The sequence below is a fragment of the Trichechus manatus genome, unplaced genomic scaffold (genome assembly GCF_000243295.1).
Source record: "Trichechus manatus latirostris isolate Lorelei unplaced genomic scaffold, TriManLat1.0 scaffold00028, whole genome shotgun sequence".
Classification (NCBI taxonomy): Eukaryota; Metazoa; Chordata; class Mammalia; order Sirenia; family Trichechidae; genus Trichechus; species Trichechus manatus.
In genome coordinates, this window is record NW_004443964.1 from 17,360,937 (window position 1) to 17,381,873 (window position 20,937).

Consider the following 20,937-nt stretch of genomic DNA (forward strand, 5'->3'; position numbering starts at 1 on the left):
AAGGGCCACATAAACCAGAGACTTCATCAGCCTGAGACCAGAAGAACTGGATGGTGCCCAGCTACCACCAGTGACCGCCCTGACAGGGAACACAGCAGAGAGTCCTGGATGGAGCAGGAGAAAGGTGGGGTGCAGAACTCAAATTCTAGTAAGAAGACCAGACTTAATGGTCTGACTGAGACTGGAGGTAGCCCGGAAAGCATGGCCCCTGGATTCTCTATGAGCCCAGAACTAAAACAATTTCTGAAGCCAACTCTTCAGACAGGGATTGGACTGGGCTGTCGGACATAAAGTGATACTTGTGAGGAGTGTGCCGCTTAGCTCAAGTAGATACAAGAGACTAAATGGGCAGCTTCTGTCCAGAGGTGAGATGGGAAGGCAGAGAAGGTTAGAAGCTGGTTGAATGGACATGGGGAATCGGGTGGAAAGGAGGAGTGTGCTGTCACAGTATGGGGACAGCAATTAGAGTCACATAACAGTGTGTGTATAAATTTTTGTATGGGAAAAAATAAAAAATAATAATAAAATCACAGTGCACTCTCCAGAATGGCTAAAATGAAAAACAAAAATGGAAAAAGAAAATAGGTATTGGTGGGGATATGGAGCAACCAGAACTCTGGTAGCTGGTAGAAGTACAAATTGGTACAGCCAGTTTGGAAAACTGTTTGGTAGTATCTGCTAAAGCCTTTCTGACTCAGTAATTCCCTCATAAACCCACAGTGAGATGGACTGACACAGTGGCTACAACAGTGGGCCCAAACAGCAAGAATTGTGAGGATGGTGCAGAACTGGGCACCATTTTGTTCTGTTAAAAGAAGATCCCTATGAACTGGAGTCGACTTATTGGCATCTAACAACAACAGTTCCCTCCTAGGGTGTATATGTTTACCAAAAAAACATGCACTAGAATATATTACAGCACTGTCTGTAATAACCGAAAGGTGAAACTGCCCAAATGCCCATCAACAGCAGAATGGGTAAATAAATGACAGAATAGTCACACAATGGAATACTCCACAGCAATGAGAGTGAACAGTCTACAACTATTCACAGCAGCATGGGTGAATCTCACACAACACTGAGCCACAGATGACGAAAATGGCTACACACTGAATGATTTATTTATATAAAGTTCAGAAACAGAAAAAGTAGCCTATGCTTTCTTAAAGTCAGGATAATGGCTACCGTGGGGGGTTATGACTAGAAGAGGGAAAGAGGGGGCTTTCAGAGTGCTAGCAATGTTCTGTTTCTTCATGTGGATGCAGGTTACATGGGCATGTTCGCTTTGTGAAAATGAACTGAGCTGTACACTTACGCATGCTTTTCTGTGTGTATGTTATGCTTCAGTAGGGTGTTTTCAAAGCACCCAAGTGATTCTAACGTGCAGCATGATTGAGAGCCATTGATCTAGACTGTAAGTGGCGTGTGAGCTCTCATTTGGGTAATTTTTATTATTTTATAAATACTTATTTTGGAAACAAATGGGAGGAGAAGGGTGAGCCTTTTGTAGAACTAGCCGGCCTTCCCTTGGTGAATTTCATCTTCAAGGTATCTTTCCGTGGTTTCTCTCCTCGTTACTATAAAAAAAACCAGACCTGTTGCCATCGAGTCATTCTGACTCACAGCGACTCTATAGGACAGAGTGGAAGTGCCCCACAGGGTTTCCAAGGCTGTAATCTTTATGGAAGCAGATTACCACATCTTTCTCCAAGGAGCGGCTAGTGTGTTCAAACACAGACCTGTTGGTTAGCAGCTGAGTGCTTAACCACTGCACTGCCAGGGCTCCTTCCACATTACCATAGTCTCCATTTTTTCAGCACTTTCAGTTTGCCAGATATTTTGTTGAGTGATTTGCATAAATTATGTCATTTGAATATCACAGCAGCTCTCTGGGATTTAAGTATAATCCCTATATTAAGCCAAAAACCAAACCCGTTGCAATCGAGTCGATACCCACTCATAGCGATTCTGTAGGACAGCCCCATAGGGTTTCCAGGGAGCAGCTGGTGGATTCAAACTGCTGACGTTTTTGGTTAGCAGCCGAGCTCTTAACATTAGAGGTGAGGAAACTGAGCCTAGAGAGGTGAACGAGAATGCCCAAGGCCAAAGCTGCAAGCGTTGAAATTGTGACTTAAAGACATTTAGCTTCCAAAGGTCCCTGGGTAGCACACTTGGCTACTACTTGAAAGGTTGAAGGTTTGAACCTACCCAGAGGTGCCTCACAAGTAAGGCCTGGTGATCTGCTTTTAGAACGTCACAGCCTTGGAAATCCTGTGAAGCACAGTTCTACTCTGCACACATGGGGTCACCATGAGTCTGAATCAACTCAGTGGCAACTGTTTTTTTCTCCCCCCCCAAAAAAAATCCTCCTACTACTACCCTGCATGTCTTCTTCTGATGGGGTTTAGCATCTCCAGAAACAGTGTGCTTCCCAGTTTAGGCTTTGATCTGGGAGACCACTAGCAGTGCTCAGCAGAGACCATCAGACTTCAGACTGGAAGACTTGCAGCTGCTTTCTGATTCTCAGAAACACGTGGCAAAAACCCAGTCATTACAGCTCCTCTGTGGCATTTTTCCTATCCTAAGGCTTAGTTTTGAATGCTGGAATGATGGGGAAATCCAAATTATTGATTTCTTTCTTTTTAAAGTTCTATTTATTAAAGCTAGAGAGAAATCTTTCCTTTCTTGGAGAAAAAGGTGACAACAGTGTTGTAGAAGCCTGGAGTTTCTACAGAAGCAGATGCTTATAGAACAGTTTCAAGAACCCAGAATATTCCAAAAATAAAAATATACTGAAACCAGCATTAACCAAAAGAGCTGGTCAGATGTCAGCTGTAGACTTAACTCAGAAGAACCAGTTTTATGATGAAATGCAGTTGAAACACTTAGATTCCTTTGGGTTTCTCTTCCTGGCACTTGCCATAACTTCCTTCTTAATACCAAATGGCTCGGTTTTCTTGTTTTTCAATAGAGAACCATTTATTTGAGGAAAACATTAAAACTTTTCCACCTCAAACTCCTGTGTTGCCTGTGAAATGACTTCTCTTTTCCCTCGAAGTCTCAGCTGGGTATGGGGTTGCTTCTCTTCAGAATTAAACTCATGTTTCACTCCCACTCAAAAAACCATCTCTGGGTCAATTTTCCAAGACCAGAGAAATCTTTCTCCCACCCTTAGAATTTCAGAGATTGGGTAACACTCCATATTTGTGTAACTTTTCAGAAAAGGTTTCTGTTGCCCAGAAGGGCTTGCTGAGGACAAGAGACCTTCAGGAGGCCTCTGCATCCTGCTGTCTAAAAACGTTGGAGGTTACAGAGCACGAGGGCCTGGGAGCCAAGTGTTGTCGGAAGTGGGTGTAGAAATCTGGGGTGCCCCTTTCTCTGGTTTCCAATTAGGACAACCCGTCTCCCCTCTACAGTGCTTCTCTCTTTTTAGGACAATTGGATAACAGACTGCCCAGTAAAATTGTTACTAATTGCACAAGACTTGGTTAACTTACTTTTTCTTTGCATTTTTTTTTTTAAAGAAACTTCCCTTTACCATCCCAGATTTGGTGCAGGCATCTCCATGCCGAAGTTCAGATGGAATTCTCTACATGGGTAAGAGTTCCTGTTTTCAACACCTAACCTTTTATTTATGAAAATCAATCCTGGTGTCTGGGAAGAGGCATGACTAAGAGGGAGGTGTGTTCACTCCTTGGCCAGCCCTTCTGGGAAACGACTTTCTTGCAATGGATGCTGTTCTCGTCAGGATCAGCTGGCCAGTTAAGAAAGGGTTCCCCCCTTCTTGGGAGATGAGTTGACACCATTAATATGGTTACTCATTTAACAAGCTTTTAGCTGCTGTGTTGACCTACCCCTAGCAATTTAAAGATTGCAACATACCCAGCAGCAATTGGATGAAATTTAAAGTGAATACAATTGTCGGAGCCAAGGAAGGGAAGCCAGGCTCTGCCTATTAATTATAGGGCTTTCTTCATATTTCCTGCTATCAGGATTTTTGATAAAAACAGCACTTAGCAGCTTGCCTAGATAAGCTGCCTCCATACCTACGGGGGTCACATCTTTCGCTGCATCAGATCACCTGCTTTTCTCTGCCCATGTTGCTGCCAAAATGTCAATAAAAATGCATTTGTAACACAAAGGAGAGCTGCCTTTATCTTGAAATCGTAGTAGTAATCATACCCTGTATTTATACAGCAGTTTTCTTTCTGAGGAACTGAAAGTGCTTATTACCTATTCATACCTCTGGAGACGAATGTGTATTTCTGGGTCTCAAGTGCCAGCAGGATTTTAAGTGTTTGTTAGGGACACGGGGGCCCTGGCTTCTTCCCACACCTTTAGGATGAGGGATTCACAGGAAGTGATCAACACAGGCTTCCCTTCTCGTCTGGGCCGTGGCCCCAGCTCTTTCTGCAGACCAATCCAGACGAAGCTCGACCATCTACATCATGGTTTCCTACCTGGGTATCCAGCTTCTGTGGATGATTCATTACTGTGGGGTACTTAGGATATTGTTTCCATCACCTTTGTGTGGCACTCTCTTAAGTGAGTTCATTAAGCATCTTTAATAGCTTGGTGGTTGCTTCAGTTCATCCATGAAAGTCGTAGCTGGGTTATGCAGACTGTCATGGTCCTTGAAGTAACCAGATGGTGTCGTGCCAGATGGAAAGGGTTCATGGGCACAGCTGTCTGGTGAAGTTTCACTCCATTTTCATATGTTTATCATTGAGAACACAGAGTTATGATCCATGGACAAGGTTCACACATGCAGAAGAGGCATGTATGTTATGTTACATCTGTTAAAACCAAGTGTGTTGTTATTGGGTGCCGTCGAGTCAATTTTCAACTCATAGCAACCCCATGTAACAGAGTAGAACTGCCCCATAGGGTTTTCTAGGCTGTAATTTTTATGGGAGCAGACTGCCAGGTCTTTCTTCTGTGGAGCCACTGGGTGGGTTTGAACTGCTAGCCTTTCAGTTAACAGCTGAGCATTTAACCATTGCACCACCAGAGTTCCTTAGAATCAAGTGTAACTTTAGCAGATTCTCATGGCCTGTGATCTTCATTGGTGTCTCATTACTCTGCTTCCAAGAATCCCTTGCAATAGGAAACTTTGGCTATATTCGCATATTAACTGACCAGAGGCCATACCTCACCAAACACAAATACCTTGCAGTGAAGGAGCTGACTTCCAGATTGGAGGCCCTACTGCTGACTCAGTAGCCCCAGGACACTTTGGTGGATGTGCCATAGATAACAGATGCTTTGAATTTTCCTAATGGTATTGTTTGACCGTCCACCTGTTCATACCTGTTAATCAGCCGACCAGGGTGAGGGGTCTGGCCTGTGGCTGGGTATTAACCTAGGGGACAGGTTGCAGCCAACTCCACTGGCCAGTCATGGGCATCAGCTAATTATAGTTATAAACGGTAACTGTAGATTCTCTTTATATGTGGGCTAATTAGTAGGGATGCTGAGAAATATGAATGATGGTTACCAGAGAGATGAGCCCCGGGGTGAATTTCCATATTTATATAGATCTTAGCACATGGGAAAAGGATTGTCCTTTACAGGCAATAACTTTCATATTTAAGGCTACTAATCAAAGTAATGAAATTTAACTTGGAAGCTTGGAGAACTTTTTTTTTTTTTTACTATGATGAAACACTCAGCTGCTAACAAAAAGGTCAGTGGTTCAAACCCGCCAGCCACTCCACAGGAGAAAGATGTGGCAGTATGCTTCCATAAAGGTTTATAGCCTTGGAAACCCTATGGGGCAGTTCTACTCTCTCCTACAGGGTCACTATGAGCCAGAATTTGGGTTTATGATTAGGTTATTGGGTTTGGAGGACTTTTTAATACCATGATTAATTATTAAGTTAATATAAATCCCAGTAGCCCAAAAAATATTACTTCCACGTTACCATTTACATTGTCACCTTCTGAGCACCATAGAAATGTCTTGGACACCATGTGTATTTCAAACCGTCTCCCTCAACACGGAGAACATCTTGGGCTGCTGGTTTGGCAGTGATTTTTTTTCCCTTCTAGAATGGGTGTAAACAATAGTGTATCCTGTGACCCTTCCAGGTAAAAAGCAGGACATTTGGTATGTTATTGACCTCCTGACCGGGGAGAAGCAGCAGACTTTGTCATCGGCCTTCGCAGAAAGTCTCTGTCCATCCACCTCTCTTCTGTATCTTGGGCGAACAGGTAAGAAAGGAGTCTTTGATCGTGTACAACCTGCCTGTGTCCACAAGGATCTGGTCACTCCCCCCTGGTTCATTCTCTATAAGGCAACCAGAGCTGTCTTCTCGAAATACAGATCTGAGCACGCTGTTCCCCTTTGAAAGATCCTTTGGTGGTTCCCCATTGCCCACAGGGTACAGCCCAAACTCTGTACCATGGCACCCAAAGCCCCTGGGATGTGGCTGCCACCTTGTCAGCCCTCCTTGTATCTCCCCTACTTACACACTTTCTAATCAGGATGAACCCTCCACAGCTCCCAGAGTAAGCAGTGCTATGTTTTTAAAAACGTTAGCAAAGTGTCCCTCTCCACCACGTATGCACGTTTTTGCCTCCCTGGAAAATGTCTTCTCTTCTTTCACTACTCTGCTCAAAAGTCCCCGTCTCTGTGAACGCTCTTCCCCAGCCTCCCAGCTCCCCGTCCTGCCCAGGGACACTTGGCTCTTCTGTCCTCTGAGCACACAGAGCAGTGCAGTTTGCACAGGCCTGTGTTGGCAGCCATCGTGCCGCCCATCATTGTCCCTGTACGTACACAAGCACCCTCCGTACCATTCTGCTTTCTATTTCCTACCTCTCTTCTCAGCCCTGTTCTTCTTAACGCTTGTCATGAACATACTTACAAATGTATTTGCCTGTTCTCTGCCTCCCCCACCAGACGGTCAGCTTCCTGCGGTCAGGGACTTTGTTTGGTTCCCCTGCTGCACCCTCACACCGAGCACAGTGCCCGACACACAGTAGGTGCTCAGACATGTGACTGGGTGACTGCTGAGCCCTTTACCACAGGAATCTGCCTGATTCATTTTTATGTGCTCAGCACCTGACAGATAGATTACTGAGTAAAAATTGTTGAATGACAGATAAAATAAAGCTAAAAGGGAAGAAAGAAAACAGAGGAAATTATACCAGAAACCTAGGATGAAATCTTTACAATTGAGCACTAAATTTAGGTCTAAATATACAGGTAACCAAGGCTTTGAGAGAGAGAGCCTTTCTTCAGGTGCTTTGGAAAACAGTGCCTTTCTAAACATCTGTGACACTAAGATTGGTCCCTGTAGCAGCTGAGTGGGCTCTCCAGTAGCTAGGAGAAAGGTCTGTAGGACCCACCCCTTGCTCCCCCACTTCCACCCCATAAAAACTAAGTATTCCAGCTGTAGTGACTGCTTTGGATTTGTTTGCTTACTTTTTCTATCAAGTAGAGGCTGACAGTGGTTCCAGCTTCACCCACGAGTAAAAACTGTGTGATTCCCAGGTAGAGTGGGGATGCTTGAGGGAGTTAGGATAAGCTCTGGCATCAAATGGGGTGTGTGTACATAGGTATGTAAAGCTTTTGTTTCCATTACCTGTTGCTCCATAACAAACCACCCTAACTTAGTGGCTAAAACAACAACCTTTTTATTGCTCATTATTCGGAGGGACAAGAATTCAGGAAGGGCTTAGCAGGGATGGTTTGTCTCTACTCCGTGTGGTGTTGGCTGGATTTACTCATGTCTGGGATCTTGGTTCACCTCCCAGTGGCCTTTCTCCGCACGGAGAGTGTGGACTTATTTACGTGGTGACTGGGTTCCCTTCTTGGGTAAAAAGGGAAGCTCCAATGCCTCATAATGCCTGGGCTCAGAAGTCTCAGAACTTTACTTCCACTGTGGCCTATTGGTCAAAGCAAGTCACAGGCCAGCCCAGAATGAAGGAGTAGAGAAATAGACTCAGCCTGTTGATGGGAAGAGCAACATGAACATTACACCGATGGGAAGAATTGGTGGTGATCTTTTCAGAAAACCTACCACAGTCCTCCCTCTGCCTACAGTAGTTTACAGCCCTCCCACATGCAGATTATACTTGATCCCTCCCCAGACCCCCAAAGTCCAATTGTAGCATCAGTCTCAAAATCCAGCATCTTGTGATCGGCATCAGGTCTAGAGGTGAAGGAGGCTCCTCAGGTGCAGCTCCTCTTGATCTAGAGACCTGGATATCCATTGTGCGTCCCCCAACCCAGCATACAATAGTGAGACAGGGACAGGACAGCTGCAGCAAACATTCCTATTCAAAAAGAGAAGAAAAGAGAGGGACATAGCAGTCTCTGGTCCAGAGTAATTCTGAAATCTATCCAGGCATAGATTGTCAGGTTCCTTTACTCTGGGAGCAGGGAATATTCCTTGATTAGGGCCCAGTTTTGCCCTCCAGGATTGGTTCCCCAATATGATGTTCTTAGCGGCTCTTGCTTCTGCTCTGTGAGAATTCCTTTCTTTTCCATAAGAAATGACTAATGTTTTGTAGCTTTTTCAGCCTGTTCCTTGTCCATTACAAGTTGGGGGTCTAGAGACCTTTTTTTTTTTTTCATTTTGACTGTCTCTGGTCCTTTTAGTCCATGTTGATATAAAGCTTTAAAAACTTTGTGGATTTCTCATGTGTCAAATTATAGTCCTCTCCACTAGATAAAAGCCATACCCACAAATCTCTTTGAGACAGGTCCTTCTCTCTCTACTTCAGATCATGAGAGTACTGTGGGAAAATATCCTTATACTTCTTGCAAGCCTTCCTGTCTAGCTGGGAGGGTTTATGAGGTACTACCTTAAATATTTCTGAGCTTTCACACCAGTCCTCACCCTTGATTTTATCTTGACCCTGAGGCCATTTTTTACTGGCAGCACCGTGGATTTTATCTTACCCTAAGGCTATTTTTTATGTTGAGAATCTTTTGCCAGATGAAGAGATAGTCCTGGACCCTCTATATTTCCTCTATATCCTGCTAGAAAATGGAATGGTTTTTTCTTTAGCTCATTTCTCTTCCAGTATACAGTGAAACCTGTGAGAGCTGGAATGCGACAGGACTGCCTTGTATTCCTGGGCCTCGCAAGTTTTCCGCCTTTGACAGGGTGTAGTCTTACCACTTTTCTATTGCTTCTTTTAGAGGAAAATATTTGAGTTTTCTTCCTCTGACAGATTTCCGCCTTACACAGGCTCCAACTTTCACAAGTTGTACGGTATCACACACAGCTAAGAGAAGCTACTCGGCACTATCTGCATTCTGCCTGGAGATCTCCTTAGCCAGATCCACGAGTTGCCGCAGGCAGCATCTTGCTAATTGTGCCATCACTACATTAGATGGTCGCCCCTTTTCAGCCTAACACCATTCTCCTGCTGCACTCTCAGTCTCCATTAACGATGCCCTTGTCGCACTTCCAGCATCCTTGTGCCACCTGGTCCCAAAGTCAGTGCCACATGGATTTTGTTAAGACACCATCCCACTTCTAGGTACCAATTTCTGTATCAGTTATCTATTGCTATATAATAAACCACCCCAAAACTTAAGTGGCTTAAAACAACAGCCGTTGTATTGCTCACAATTCCGAGTCATGAGTCCAGGGAGGGTGCACAGGGCTTGTCTCTGCTCCACATGCCTTCTGCTGGGTTTACTCATATGTCTGGGACTTCACTTCTCCTCCATATGGCTTTTCTCTTTTCACGTGGATAGCCTGGACTTTCTTACATGCAATGTAGGGAGGATTTGTTGGTTATAATTTAGACAAGGCCAACATCTCAGTAGGTGCCGTGGCCCACCCGTGGTAATGGGTTGGTGTGTGTTCTCCAGAGTACACCATCACCATGTATGACACCAAAAACCGAGAGCTCCGGTGGAACGCCACCTACTTTGACTATGCAGCCTCGCTGCCTGAGGACGACATGGACTACAGTAAGTGCTTTTGGGTCAGCTTTGGAAGGTTGGGCCGGTACTTTTGACCTATGAGGCAACAGTCACTCCAGAAAGTAGGATTTGCTTTTAAGACTCTTCTTCACCAGGCTCTGGACTTTACCTGGTCTTGTAATAAGTACTTCCAACAGTCACTGCATCAAGGGCCTGGGTGAGAAGTCTGGAGGTAACCGAGAGGAGGGCAGGCATACCTTATGAGTCACTCTGTGTCAAAGAAGGAATTTACTGCAAGCCCACAGGAAGTAGAGTTAAAAACCAGCGTATGAAATGAGCAACCCCATCAAAAAGGCCCCTCTCTAAGTGTGGCTCATCCCCTAGTTACTTCTCTAGTTAACCTTCCCCCAACTCAATTGAAAACTAGAAAGTGATTTTGCTGTCTTAACACTGGTGTCTGAAAGTCCGGTGACAATCTCTGCCAGTGTCTGATCTAGGACCTGGAGTATTCTCGTTTGTCTCTGTTTGGGCACCCCTACCCGAGCCGGATGCAGACAGTGTCAGTGGTCTTTCAACTTGGTCGATAGGTTTTTAAAATGATTGCTACAAAATGCCAGATTAACAGCATCTCCACTGGCCCCTTTCTCCTCAGTATTTTCTCTTGCTTCTTGAATAGAACAGTAAAGAACATCACCTTAAATTGCCTTGAGGAGTGCAGTCCTATCTTAGTTTATGAGTCAGGCAGCTCTCAGTGTCTTGATACTGCAGAGCTTGAGTGAGTTCATTGGAAGCAAGTAGAATTGTCCAGAGGAGATCTGAGAATACTCCAGAAGTCTTGCTACCTTCAGCTGAGTAACTACAACTTGCCGGGAGAGTAGAGGATGTGGCCACGAGATGGGGTGAGACCCGACTTGCTTTGTTTGTCTGATCTGCCGCAGAGATGTCCCACTTTGTGTCCAATGGCGACGGGCTGGTGGTGACCGTGGACAGTGAATCTGGGGACGTGCTATGGATCCAAAACTATGCCTCGCCTGTGGTGGCCTTTTATGTTTGGCAGCGGGAGGGTCTGAGGAAGGTGATGCACATCAATGTTGCCGTGGAGACCCTGCGCTATCTGACCTTCATGTCTGGGGAGGTGGGACGCATCACCAAGTGGAAGTACCCGTTCCCCAAGGAGACGGAGGCCAAGAGCAAGCTGATGTGAGTCTGGGGAACTCGGGGCAGAAGAGGGCAGCTGTGACCTGGCCTTCTGGTACTGCTGCACATGGCGTGCCATACTGGAGACCAGGGGTCAGGGCAGATAGACTCATTCAGAAGCCTCAGACTATAAGAAGGGCACCCCTTGATAATGTAGATTTTTTTTTTCTTCTACATTTTATTTATTTTGTTGTTGTTGAGAATACACAGCTAAACATACACCAATTCAGCAGTTTCTGTAGGTACAATTTAGTGACATTGTTTACATTCTTCAAGTTTGGCAACCATTCTCACCCTCCTTTTCTGAGTTGTTCCTCCCTCGCTCACATACACTCACTGCCCCCTAAGGTTCCTACCTAATCTTTTGAGTTGCTGTTGTCAGTTTGATCCCGTGTAGATAGTTCTTAAAAGAGCATAATGCCCAAGGCAGACCTTTTTTACTAGTTAAGCTAAATAAACTGTTGTTCGGTTTTAAGATGACTTCAGGGGATATTTTTGGTTTAAGGTTTAAAGAATATCTCAGGGCAATAGTTTCAGGGGTTCATCCACCCTTCATGGCTCCAGAAAGTCTAGAGTTCATGAGGATTTGAAATTCTGTTCAATACTGCAGATTTTTGAATATTAAATAAATTAAAGTTATGGGTGGGGAGAGGCAAGAGACTGCCACTGTCACTGTGGTACAATTTGAATATGTCTCAGGTGGTGGGAATACAGGAGACTTCTTTTTTTTTTTTTTTTGTATATTTTCTAAAATTTTATTATAGATTATATTCATTTTTAAAAATCAGGAGAAAGGGTTGTTATGATATGTGTGTGTGTCTAAGACTCAACAGACCTGTGTTCTCCATCTCCATCTATCAATAGCCTGTAACTAAGTCGCTTAACCTTGCTGAGCCTCAGTTTCCTACTTTAGAGTTGTGGAGAAGGTCAAATAAGATAGCATGCACCGAAGTGTTCTGTAAATTATAAAACACCAGTCAAATGTAAGATATTTACTAAGAGAGGTTTAGGTGATTTAATAACTGACCAATCCCAAATTGGCTATTGGCGGTAACTAGAAGGGTCTGGGGATGTGGCTTCTGCCATTTTCAAGCTGACACCACAGGCAAAGCCATACCATCGTCCCCTCCTTGATGCCGTGGTGAGAGACAGACCACCCCGCTGAGGGACCAGAAGTCTCACCCAGTTTGGAAATTCTTATGCATCTCTTAGGCGTTTCTTAGACATTCAGACTAGAGCAGTTGGCTATTTCTCAGCACTTCTGTAGAACCTTAAAAATGACAAGATGGAATGGTGGTGATTTTGGTAATAGCTTGATTACCAAAGTGTGCTGTGGTCAGGGTAGCCTTCAAGGTTTTGGCAGTGGTTGCTGAACATCTAGTCTTTTCCAGAAGATCAGCGAACATAGTTCTTCCTATAGGCCGTCACAGGCATGGTCTAGCCCAGCCCTGCCATTTTGCAGATGAGGAAACCGAGGCTTGCAGTTAGGTGACTTATCCATGCTTTTGTAGGCAGAGCATGACAGCTGGGGTCTGAACCCCAGTTCTCCTGGTCCCTGGGCCTGTGCCCTGCCCTCACACCCCTGTTGCTTTCCTCCTTGCCCAGGGGTTAATTTACTTATTCCTGTGGGTGGTGTTTGGGGCTGCGATTCTTCAAATAGCCACCTTTTGTGGGATCCAGAAATTAAAATGACTTTGGAATGCATGTGTCTGTTTCTCTCGCAGGCCCACCTTGTATGTTGGGAAATACTCTACCAGCCTGTACGCCTCCCCCTCCATGGTACACGAGGGGGTCGCTGTCGTGGTAAGTCCACTGTGGGGAGCCTCATAGACACAGCCTCCTAACTACTCCTTGTCCATTTTAGCAACAAATGGCTGAGTTATAGATGAACGTCTTGTTGGTTGAGAATGCAAAACACAGATCTTAAATCCTCAAAAGCAACTTCTGCGCAGACCACATTCTGCTTTGGGAGGAGAGATGCATGCCAGAGCAGCTTCCTAAAGCCCAGGAAGCACTGACTGCTAGTTCCCTTTGCTGCACGTTCAAAGCTGAACTCCGCAGGCTGGTGTTCAAGGCCCTCCTCAGTCCAGCCCCTCCATGCCCATCAGCCACACTGTTAGTTTCTCTGTGGCAGTTGTACCATCCAACCAGGTGCATCTTCTTGATTTCCAGAAATTCATCTTTCTTTCTTATGAGCCTTTGTTCCAGCCACTCTCTCCAGTGTCAGTGCCTTCCTGCTTCCTTTTTCCTACTCAGATCTTTCCCATCCTTCCTGATCTGTCCAAGCCTCCAGGGGCTCCAGCCTGCTGAGGCTCCCTCCCTGAATGCCTGAGGCATTATGATCCTGGCTGGGTTTTTTTGACCCTTGCAGTGCTTGAACTGTTTGTTTGGCATCTCTTGACTTCCCGGTGAACTGATAGGCTGCCCCATGGGTAGGGCAGCACCTGCTGCTGTTGTAGCTCCAGCAATGCCAGAGCCAGCTCATGACAGGCCTGGAGCTTATTCCACACTTCTTAATTGCTTCGATCGCAGCTTCTGGAGTATGTTGTGGCCTAGTAGATGCCCACTCATTCTCTGGCACTTATATCTGCTTCATATAATAGCTACTTGGAATTCCACACGCACCTCCTTCCTGCTCCCCAGTACCCAGACATGAGAAATTAAAACAGTGTCTGTGTTAAGGACGTCAGTGCAGCGCTGTCTAGTCCTGGGGGAGGAGCTTCTCCTGTCCAGTCTCAGGGCCTTCGTGCCTCGCTCTGTCTCGGACCAGCCCCACGCTAGAGATCTCACTTATCTTTTTTTTTTTTTTTTAATTGTGCTTTAAGTGAAAGTTTACAATTCAAGTTAGTCTCTCATACAAAAATTTATATATACATTGTTATCTGACCCTAATTGCTCTCCCTATACTGTGACAACACACTCCTCCTTTCCACCCCGGATTTCCCGTGTCCATTCAACCAGCTCCTGACCCTCTCTGCCTTCTCATCTCACCTCTGGACAGGAGCTGCCCATTTAGTCTCATGTATCTACTTGAGCTAAGATACTTCGCGAGTATCATTTTATGTCCCATAGTCCAGTCTAGTCTTTGTCTGAAGAGTTGGCCTTGGGAATGGTTTTAGTTTTGGACTTGCAGAGAGTCTGGGGGCCGTGTCTTCCGAGGTTCCTCCAGTCTCAGTTAGACCATTAAGTCTGGTCTTTTTACTAGAATTTGAGTTCTGCACCCCACTTTCTCCTCCATCAGGTGCTCTCTATTGTGTTCCCTGTTGGGGCGGTCATTGGTGGTAGCTGGGCACCATCTAGTTCTTCTGGTCTCAGGCTGATGAAGTCTCTGGTTTATGTGGCCCTTTCTGTCTCTTGGGCTAATACTTTCCTTGTGAGTTTGGTGTTCTTCATTCTGCTTTGCTCTAGGTGGGTTGGGACCAACTGATGTATCTTAGATGGCCACTTGCTAGCTTTCAAGATCTCAGGCGCCACTCACCGAAGTGGAATGCAGAACATTTTCTTAATAAACTTTGTAATGCCAGGGATTCTGCTTATCTTGAAGTGTGCCAGGTCCTTCCATGCTTAGAACAGTCACTGGGAAGATCCTCAGTGGGACCTGGTGAACCTGCTCACCAGCTTCCCCGGCCTTACCTCCAGTTCTGTCTTCACAGCCCCGAGGCAGCACTCTTCCTTTGTTGGAAGGCCCCCAGACCGACGGTGTCACCATCGGGGACAAAGGGGAGTGTGTGATCACACCCAGCACGGACCTAAAGTTTGACCCTGGACTCAAAGGGAAGAACAAGCTGAATTACCTGAGGAATTACTGGCTTCTGATAGGTAAGAGGAGGTTGAAGTCCACCCAGAGGTTCCTCGAAAAAAGGCTTCACAGTCAACGTCTGAAAAAACCAGCCATTGAAAACCTGTGGAGCACAGTTCTACTCCTGACAGACATGGGGTCGCCATGAGCCAGAGCCGACTCCACAGCAAGTGGTGGTGGTGGATAGCTAAGAGTGGCTTTCTCCGAGCCATAGATGGTCAGGTACTGCCTTCTGGTGGGCAGAGGCTGCCCTTGCTGATTTATAGTCTGCTCAACTCTGAAGGCATTGTGCTCAATTCACTTCTAAGTCTGTGGTTTAGACCTTGGGACATTTTGCCCCCAAAGGAAATAGGGTAGCTGTGTTACCAGTTCAATTCTTAAAAAGTATTAAACCCTTAATGTCCCGAAAGTCAAGCACTAAATAGTGTAAACCTGTGTAATTGTATCTGACACACATTGAGCGTCTGTTATGTACCAGGAACGGCGCCAAGCACTTTTGGAATACAATTTCCTTATTTATTTCTCACAGTGACCCCGTGTGAGGTAGATGCCCTTGTTATTTCCATTTTATAGATAAGGAAACAGGCTATTTCCATGGAAGAATTCACTTGGAGTTGGTTTGGGGTTGGGGGCGGAGAGAGGAGGAGAGGGTTGAAGACCCAGGAGAAAGAGATTGAGGGTGGTGATGAGTTAGAGGCTGGGCTTGGGAAGAGGTCCTAGGCTGTGTTGTCCGGGGCCGGCATGGGAAGTTCCTTTTTGCCTTTTCCCTTCCTATTATTGATGCCATCCCTACTGGCCCTGACGTAGGTGTGGGGGCCTGAATTGGAGGCCCTGTCAGCGGAAGAGATAAGATGTTTCAGTGACACCCAAGGCAGGGTGTGCTGGGGACAGAGGCAGTGAGTGTGGCAAACCACGCAGAGATGAGAGGAACTGTGTCTCTGGCAAGTGTCCCAAGTAGTTACAGCAGGGTGGAGTCACTCAGTTTTAGAGCTAAACAGATCATCAAGCCACATCGAGTGCCAATTCCTTCTCTTACTCAACTTTGTCTCTCCCGTGGTAATTTGCACACTATCCGTGCTTTCTAAGTGTGTACTGAATACTAGGTCATCATGAAGTAGTTGTGTAGAGAACATTGAATGAATGTTGAGAGCCTATGGGACCCTTGGCCCCCATCCATGTAGCAGATATGCCCTGTTTCACAAAGAGATGATAGAAGGAGTAGAATTCCACCTGAGCAATTTAAATGCCAAGGTGGGAATTTGATAGCCCTCCTGGAGAGATGCTCCAGGAGTAAGCACTAAAGGGAGACTGCAAATACCGCATCCATGCCACCAAACAATAAAATGTCTATTTCAATGTAACTCTTCTAGTAGCTATTTCTAATTTCCACTTACTTTATAAATGTGGGGGTTTGCACTGTGGACCTGCACTCCAGAGGATAGTGACTAAATTTATGGAGTATGACCACCCACTGGGGAAACTGTTGTCATTAAAGGTTTTGTTTTCTATCCCAGGACACCATGAAACTCCGCTGTCTGCATCGACCAAGATGCTGGAGAGGTTCCCCAACAATCTGCCCAAACATCGGGAAAATGTGATTCCTGCCGATTCTGAGAAAAAGAGCTTTGAGGAGGTGAATGGGGAAATGGACAGTCAGTGGCTTTTTATGCCAGGTGTTGGGGGGAGTGGACGTTAGTCCTTACCTTCTGAGCGTGCAGTCTAATTAACCAGGGGTGCACAGAATCCATAGCAAACCACATAAAGTGTTAAGGGCTGATGGGTAGGAAGAGGAAGGGGAGAGTGAAGGCTATAGAGAAGGAGGGCTGAGCGAGGCCTGGAAGAATGGATAGAATTCAGCCTGGTTCCTGGAGGGAAGAGAACAGCATAGGTAAAGGCCTGCAGGGGGGAACATCCCAGTATGTTCAGCTCACTGGCTCTGAGGAGATAGGCCTGTAATCTAACCTATTACAATAGCCCAACCTTATAAATAGGACCTGCTTCTCTTGATTGCTTACCTCATAGATACCTAGCTGGGAGTTGTACAGTCATGTAGCAACTCTCTCCCATACAGGTCATCAACCTAGTTGACCAGACTTCGGAAAATGCGCCCACCACAGTGACTCAGGATGTGGAAGAGAAGTTTACACATGCCCCTGCCAAGCCTGAGGCCCCCGTGGACTCCATGCTCAAGGACATGGCCACCATCATCCTGAGTACCTTCCTCCTGATTGGCTGGGTGGCCTTCATCATCACCTACCCCCTGGTAAGGCTCAGCCCTACTCTCTGCCTTCCCACGTGCTTCAAACTTCTGTGCCTGGTGTCACTGAGGCCCAGACAAAGACAGCAAGCAAGCAAATAATTGACATCTCCCAGTTAAAAATCAGTATTTGCCTATCTCCAAAAACACTGTAATTAAGGCAACACCAGCTTCTCAGAAAAGGACAGCTTTGTGCCCAAGTCTTAGAGTTTTTCAAGTAACTGTTCATAAAAGCTAATGTATAAGCCTTGCTTGCAGATCATCTCGAATAGTTAACTGTATTTTCTCTTTTAAGAATAGGGATAATAGGTAAAAATCTAACTTTCCTCCCTTAGAAACTGCCTGTTAGAAATCAGCTGGAGTAATAAAGGAAGCATGGCAGTTACCTTGATTTTCTAGTTGGAAATCAATGAGCTAAACTTATATAGTTGAGTGGCTTGGATAAAATATTCTAGAGGAATATTCTTTCAATAGGTTGCTCAAAGTGCTGAGACGTTAGCGCCTTAGAACACAAGCGCTCAGGAAGTGCATGTCCTGTGTGGGAATGACGTACCCCTTACAACATTCACGTTGTCGAGATGTGTTCACCTGTGTCATTTGTTTGACTCTCACAGCCGGCCTATGAGGTGGTTATTATTTATCCCCTTTCCACAAATGAAGAAATGAGGCTCTGGGAGATAAACGACTTTCCCAAGGTTACTACACTAGTAGATGACATTTCCAGGACTTCAACCCAAGGTTAAGAGACAGCGCGAGAAATATAGCTCCAGAGTGAGTTGTTGGCTACATGCCAATCCCTTTAAATCACCTTTCCACTCATGGATAATCATAATCACAGATAGCTGCCGCTTCAAATAACGATGGAATAAACTTTTCAGAATAAGTGAGAGCAGCATGAGGGCACAGGGAGGCAGCATGATGACACGGAGAGGGCAGGGCCTTGGCAAGGCCCCGTATTTCATCCCCGCTCTGCCACATCCTGGCCACGTGGCTGTGGGCAGGTGGCTGCAAAGTCTGAGCCCAGCCTCCTCGTCTGCCTCTCCGGGTACTGATGACGAGCTAATCTCTATGAGTGCGTAGCCCAGAGTGGGTAGCAAGCCTGGTCTCCCCCGAATCTACCACGCTCTCAACTGTTTGGCCTCTGGTAACTGTTCGACCTGTCTCGTTTCACTTTTACAACAACTCCCAAACTTTCACCAAAATTGCAGGATTTTAGAATTGACTGGAATGCCCACCATCTGGCCCAGGCTTCCCCCTGGGACGGCATTCCTCCTCTGGTGCTTCTGCCTTTGGCCTTTCAGCCCTGGCAGGCCCCTCCGGTGGTGGGGAGTGGGCTGTACTGGAAGGGACTACTGCAGAAGGTACCTCCATTCTTGAGCCAATTTAGGCTCCGTGTGCCTTCTCGCTGGTCTCGTTCTGCCCTTTGGGGTCATGCCACACGGGAGCCTGTTCTTTCCTCGGGGTATGGGCTGCTCTGGTCTGGATAGGTGTTTCTCTTCCCAGAGCATGCATCAGCAGCAGCAGCTCCAGCACCAGCAGTTCCAGAAGGAACTGGAGAAAATCCAGCTCCTGCAGCAGCAGCAGCTGCCTTTCCACCCACCTGTGGACCCAGCACAGGATGCGGAGCTCCTGGACACATTAGGCCCGTACTCGGAGAGCTCCGGCACCAGCAGCCCCAGCACGTCCCCCAGAGCCTCCAACCACTCACTGCACTCGAGCGGCTCTGCCTCCAAGGCCGGCATCAGCCCCTTCCCGGACCAGGATGACGAGGGTAAAGCGAGTAGCATCTACTGCTGTTTATCTTTCCCTGGAACCCCATCTGAGAACCACAAAGCATGGTTCCTTCTTCCATTCCCAGGGCTTCTCTGTGTTCTCCCCAAACTCTCTCCACTCTGTGGGCCTCTCTGCTGCCCGCTCCCTCCCATGGCATCTCCCCTTGGAGGGCCTTCTGGGCCCGCAGGCCCTCCCTCCATCTTGCTCCACAAAGGCAGGAATCACTGCTGACCAGAGGCATGCTGGCCGCGTTGGCTTGAGAATGTTCCTGAAGCCAGCCAGCAGCCAAGTATAGAAGTGCAGCTGTTGATGGGCCTTCCTCTTTGGGAGACTGGCTCAGGCCGGCTGTCAGGGCCGAACCCAGTATTCTGAGGGAGTTAGCACAGAGCTAGTGCGAGAGGTCCCAGGGCCCAAATCTCAAGATGGAGACTCTGCTACTGGTCTCTTTGTTTTTCATATCTACTCCTCTACCTGAATGTTTCAAGGTGCAAATATTTTGCTTCTTTGGGATGGATAGTTTTTTGTTGTTGTTGACAACTATTAGTTCAGACTATGTGTGTGTGTGTGTGTTTGTGTGTGTGTGTGTGTGTGTGTGTGTGTGTGTGTGTGTAGATAGATAGATGCCAAAAAACAAACCAAACCCGTTGCCATCAAGTCAATTCCAACTCATAGCAACCCTTGAGGACAGTGTAAAACTGCCCCATAGAGTTTCCAAGGCTGTAACCTTTACAGAAGCAGACTGCCACATCTTTCTCCTGTGGAGCAGCTGGTGGGTTCAAACTGCTGACCTTTCGGTTAGCAGCCAAGGACTTAACCACTGTGCCACCAGGGCTCCTTTGATAGATATAAATGTATAAAATTATAGAGAGTACAGAGAATCACAAGATGTGCTTCCTGTCTTTGGGAAGGTTGTAAGACACGCCTCTCACGATAATGTGAAGGCAGGAGCAAAGAAATGCAGGGGGCTGGGGAAGGAGGCGCCCCTGGGTGTGAATGGGGACTGGAACCAGCCGCTCATGCTTACTGCGGACTGGTGGTGTGGCCTGGAGCCTCTTAAATTCCTTCTCTTAATCTAAGGTCAGGAAGTTAGTAGGCATTTTAACCTTGATGTTTTTTAAGTTATGTCTGTTTAAAATAACCTTTTCTTTTTCACATTGTGTTCCAGATGAGGAAACCAGCATGGTGTTGGTTGGGAAAATTTCATTTTGTCCCAAGGACGTCCTGGGCCACGGAGCTGAGGGCACAATTGTGTATCGGTGAGTGGATGAGAAAGCCCTGGGCCTTCACTGCCTGTTGCCTGTTGGGTCCCGGGGACAGAGCAGTGACCAGGACAGAAAAGGTCCCGCCTCCATGGAGCTCACAGCCTCCCTGAGGGGCAGAGCGATGACTGTGGGGCCGCCCCGTGTTTGGTTGTGGACCTCTGGGCTCAAAGCTAATGGGATGGCCGCTGCCTAGTAGAAGGAGACGTGTGGGCACACGTAGCTCCACCTCGTGTTCATAGCCAGACCTGTGCTCACCAGACACAACTCCCGCCCCTTGTCCTGCAGAGGCATGTTCGACAACCGCGACGTAGCTGTGAAGAGGATCCTCCCCGAGTGTTTCAGCTTCGCAGACCGCGAGGTCCAGCTGCTGCGAGAGTCAGACGAGCACCCCAACGTGATCCGGTACTTCTGCACGGAGAGGGACAGGCAGTTCCAGTACATCGCCATCGAGCTGTGCGCAGCCACTCTGCAGGAGGTGCGCCTGCCAGCCTTTGGGTGCCCAGGGTCCCGACAGCTTTGCTGTTGCTTCTGAAGCCTCCTTCTCCTGGCAACTGGGTGGTGGTTTTAGGGACTGCCAGTGTATTTATTTTTATTTTGTTTAATTAACTTTATGGAGGTATACCATACATACAGTAAAATGCATTCATTTTAAATGTACAGTTTGTTGCATTTTGACAAATGTCTATAACCATTTAACCATAAACAATCAGAAGGCAGAACATTTTTATCACCCCAGAAAGTTCCTCTAGAAGTGCCACCAGTC

The 20,937-nt window shown here is 46.6% G+C and overlaps 1 protein-coding gene across 1 annotated transcript in view; it reads left to right on the top strand.

Moving 5' to 3' along the window:
• The window catches only part of ERN1 (endoplasmic reticulum to nucleus signaling 1), an 82,169-nt gene that overhangs the window by 51,170 nt on the left and 10,062 nt on the right, over nt 1-20,937 (top strand). The window contains exons 5-15 of the mRNA XM_004374214.2: nt 3,525-3,597; nt 6,091-6,213; nt 9,833-9,934; nt 10,825-11,086; nt 12,808-12,886; nt 14,737-14,902; nt 16,397-16,515; nt 16,954-17,145; nt 18,643-18,910; nt 20,078-20,168; nt 20,460-20,649. Coding sequence (XP_004374271.2) covers nt 3,525-3,597; nt 6,091-6,213; nt 9,833-9,934; nt 10,825-11,086; nt 12,808-12,886; nt 14,737-14,902; nt 16,397-16,515; nt 16,954-17,145; nt 18,643-18,910; nt 20,078-20,168; nt 20,460-20,649 — 1,665 coding nt within the window. The remainder of the gene's footprint in view (nt 1-3,524; nt 3,598-6,090; nt 6,214-9,832; nt 9,935-10,824; nt 11,087-12,807; nt 12,887-14,736; nt 14,903-16,396; nt 16,516-16,953; nt 17,146-18,642; nt 18,911-20,077; nt 20,169-20,459; nt 20,650-20,937) is intronic.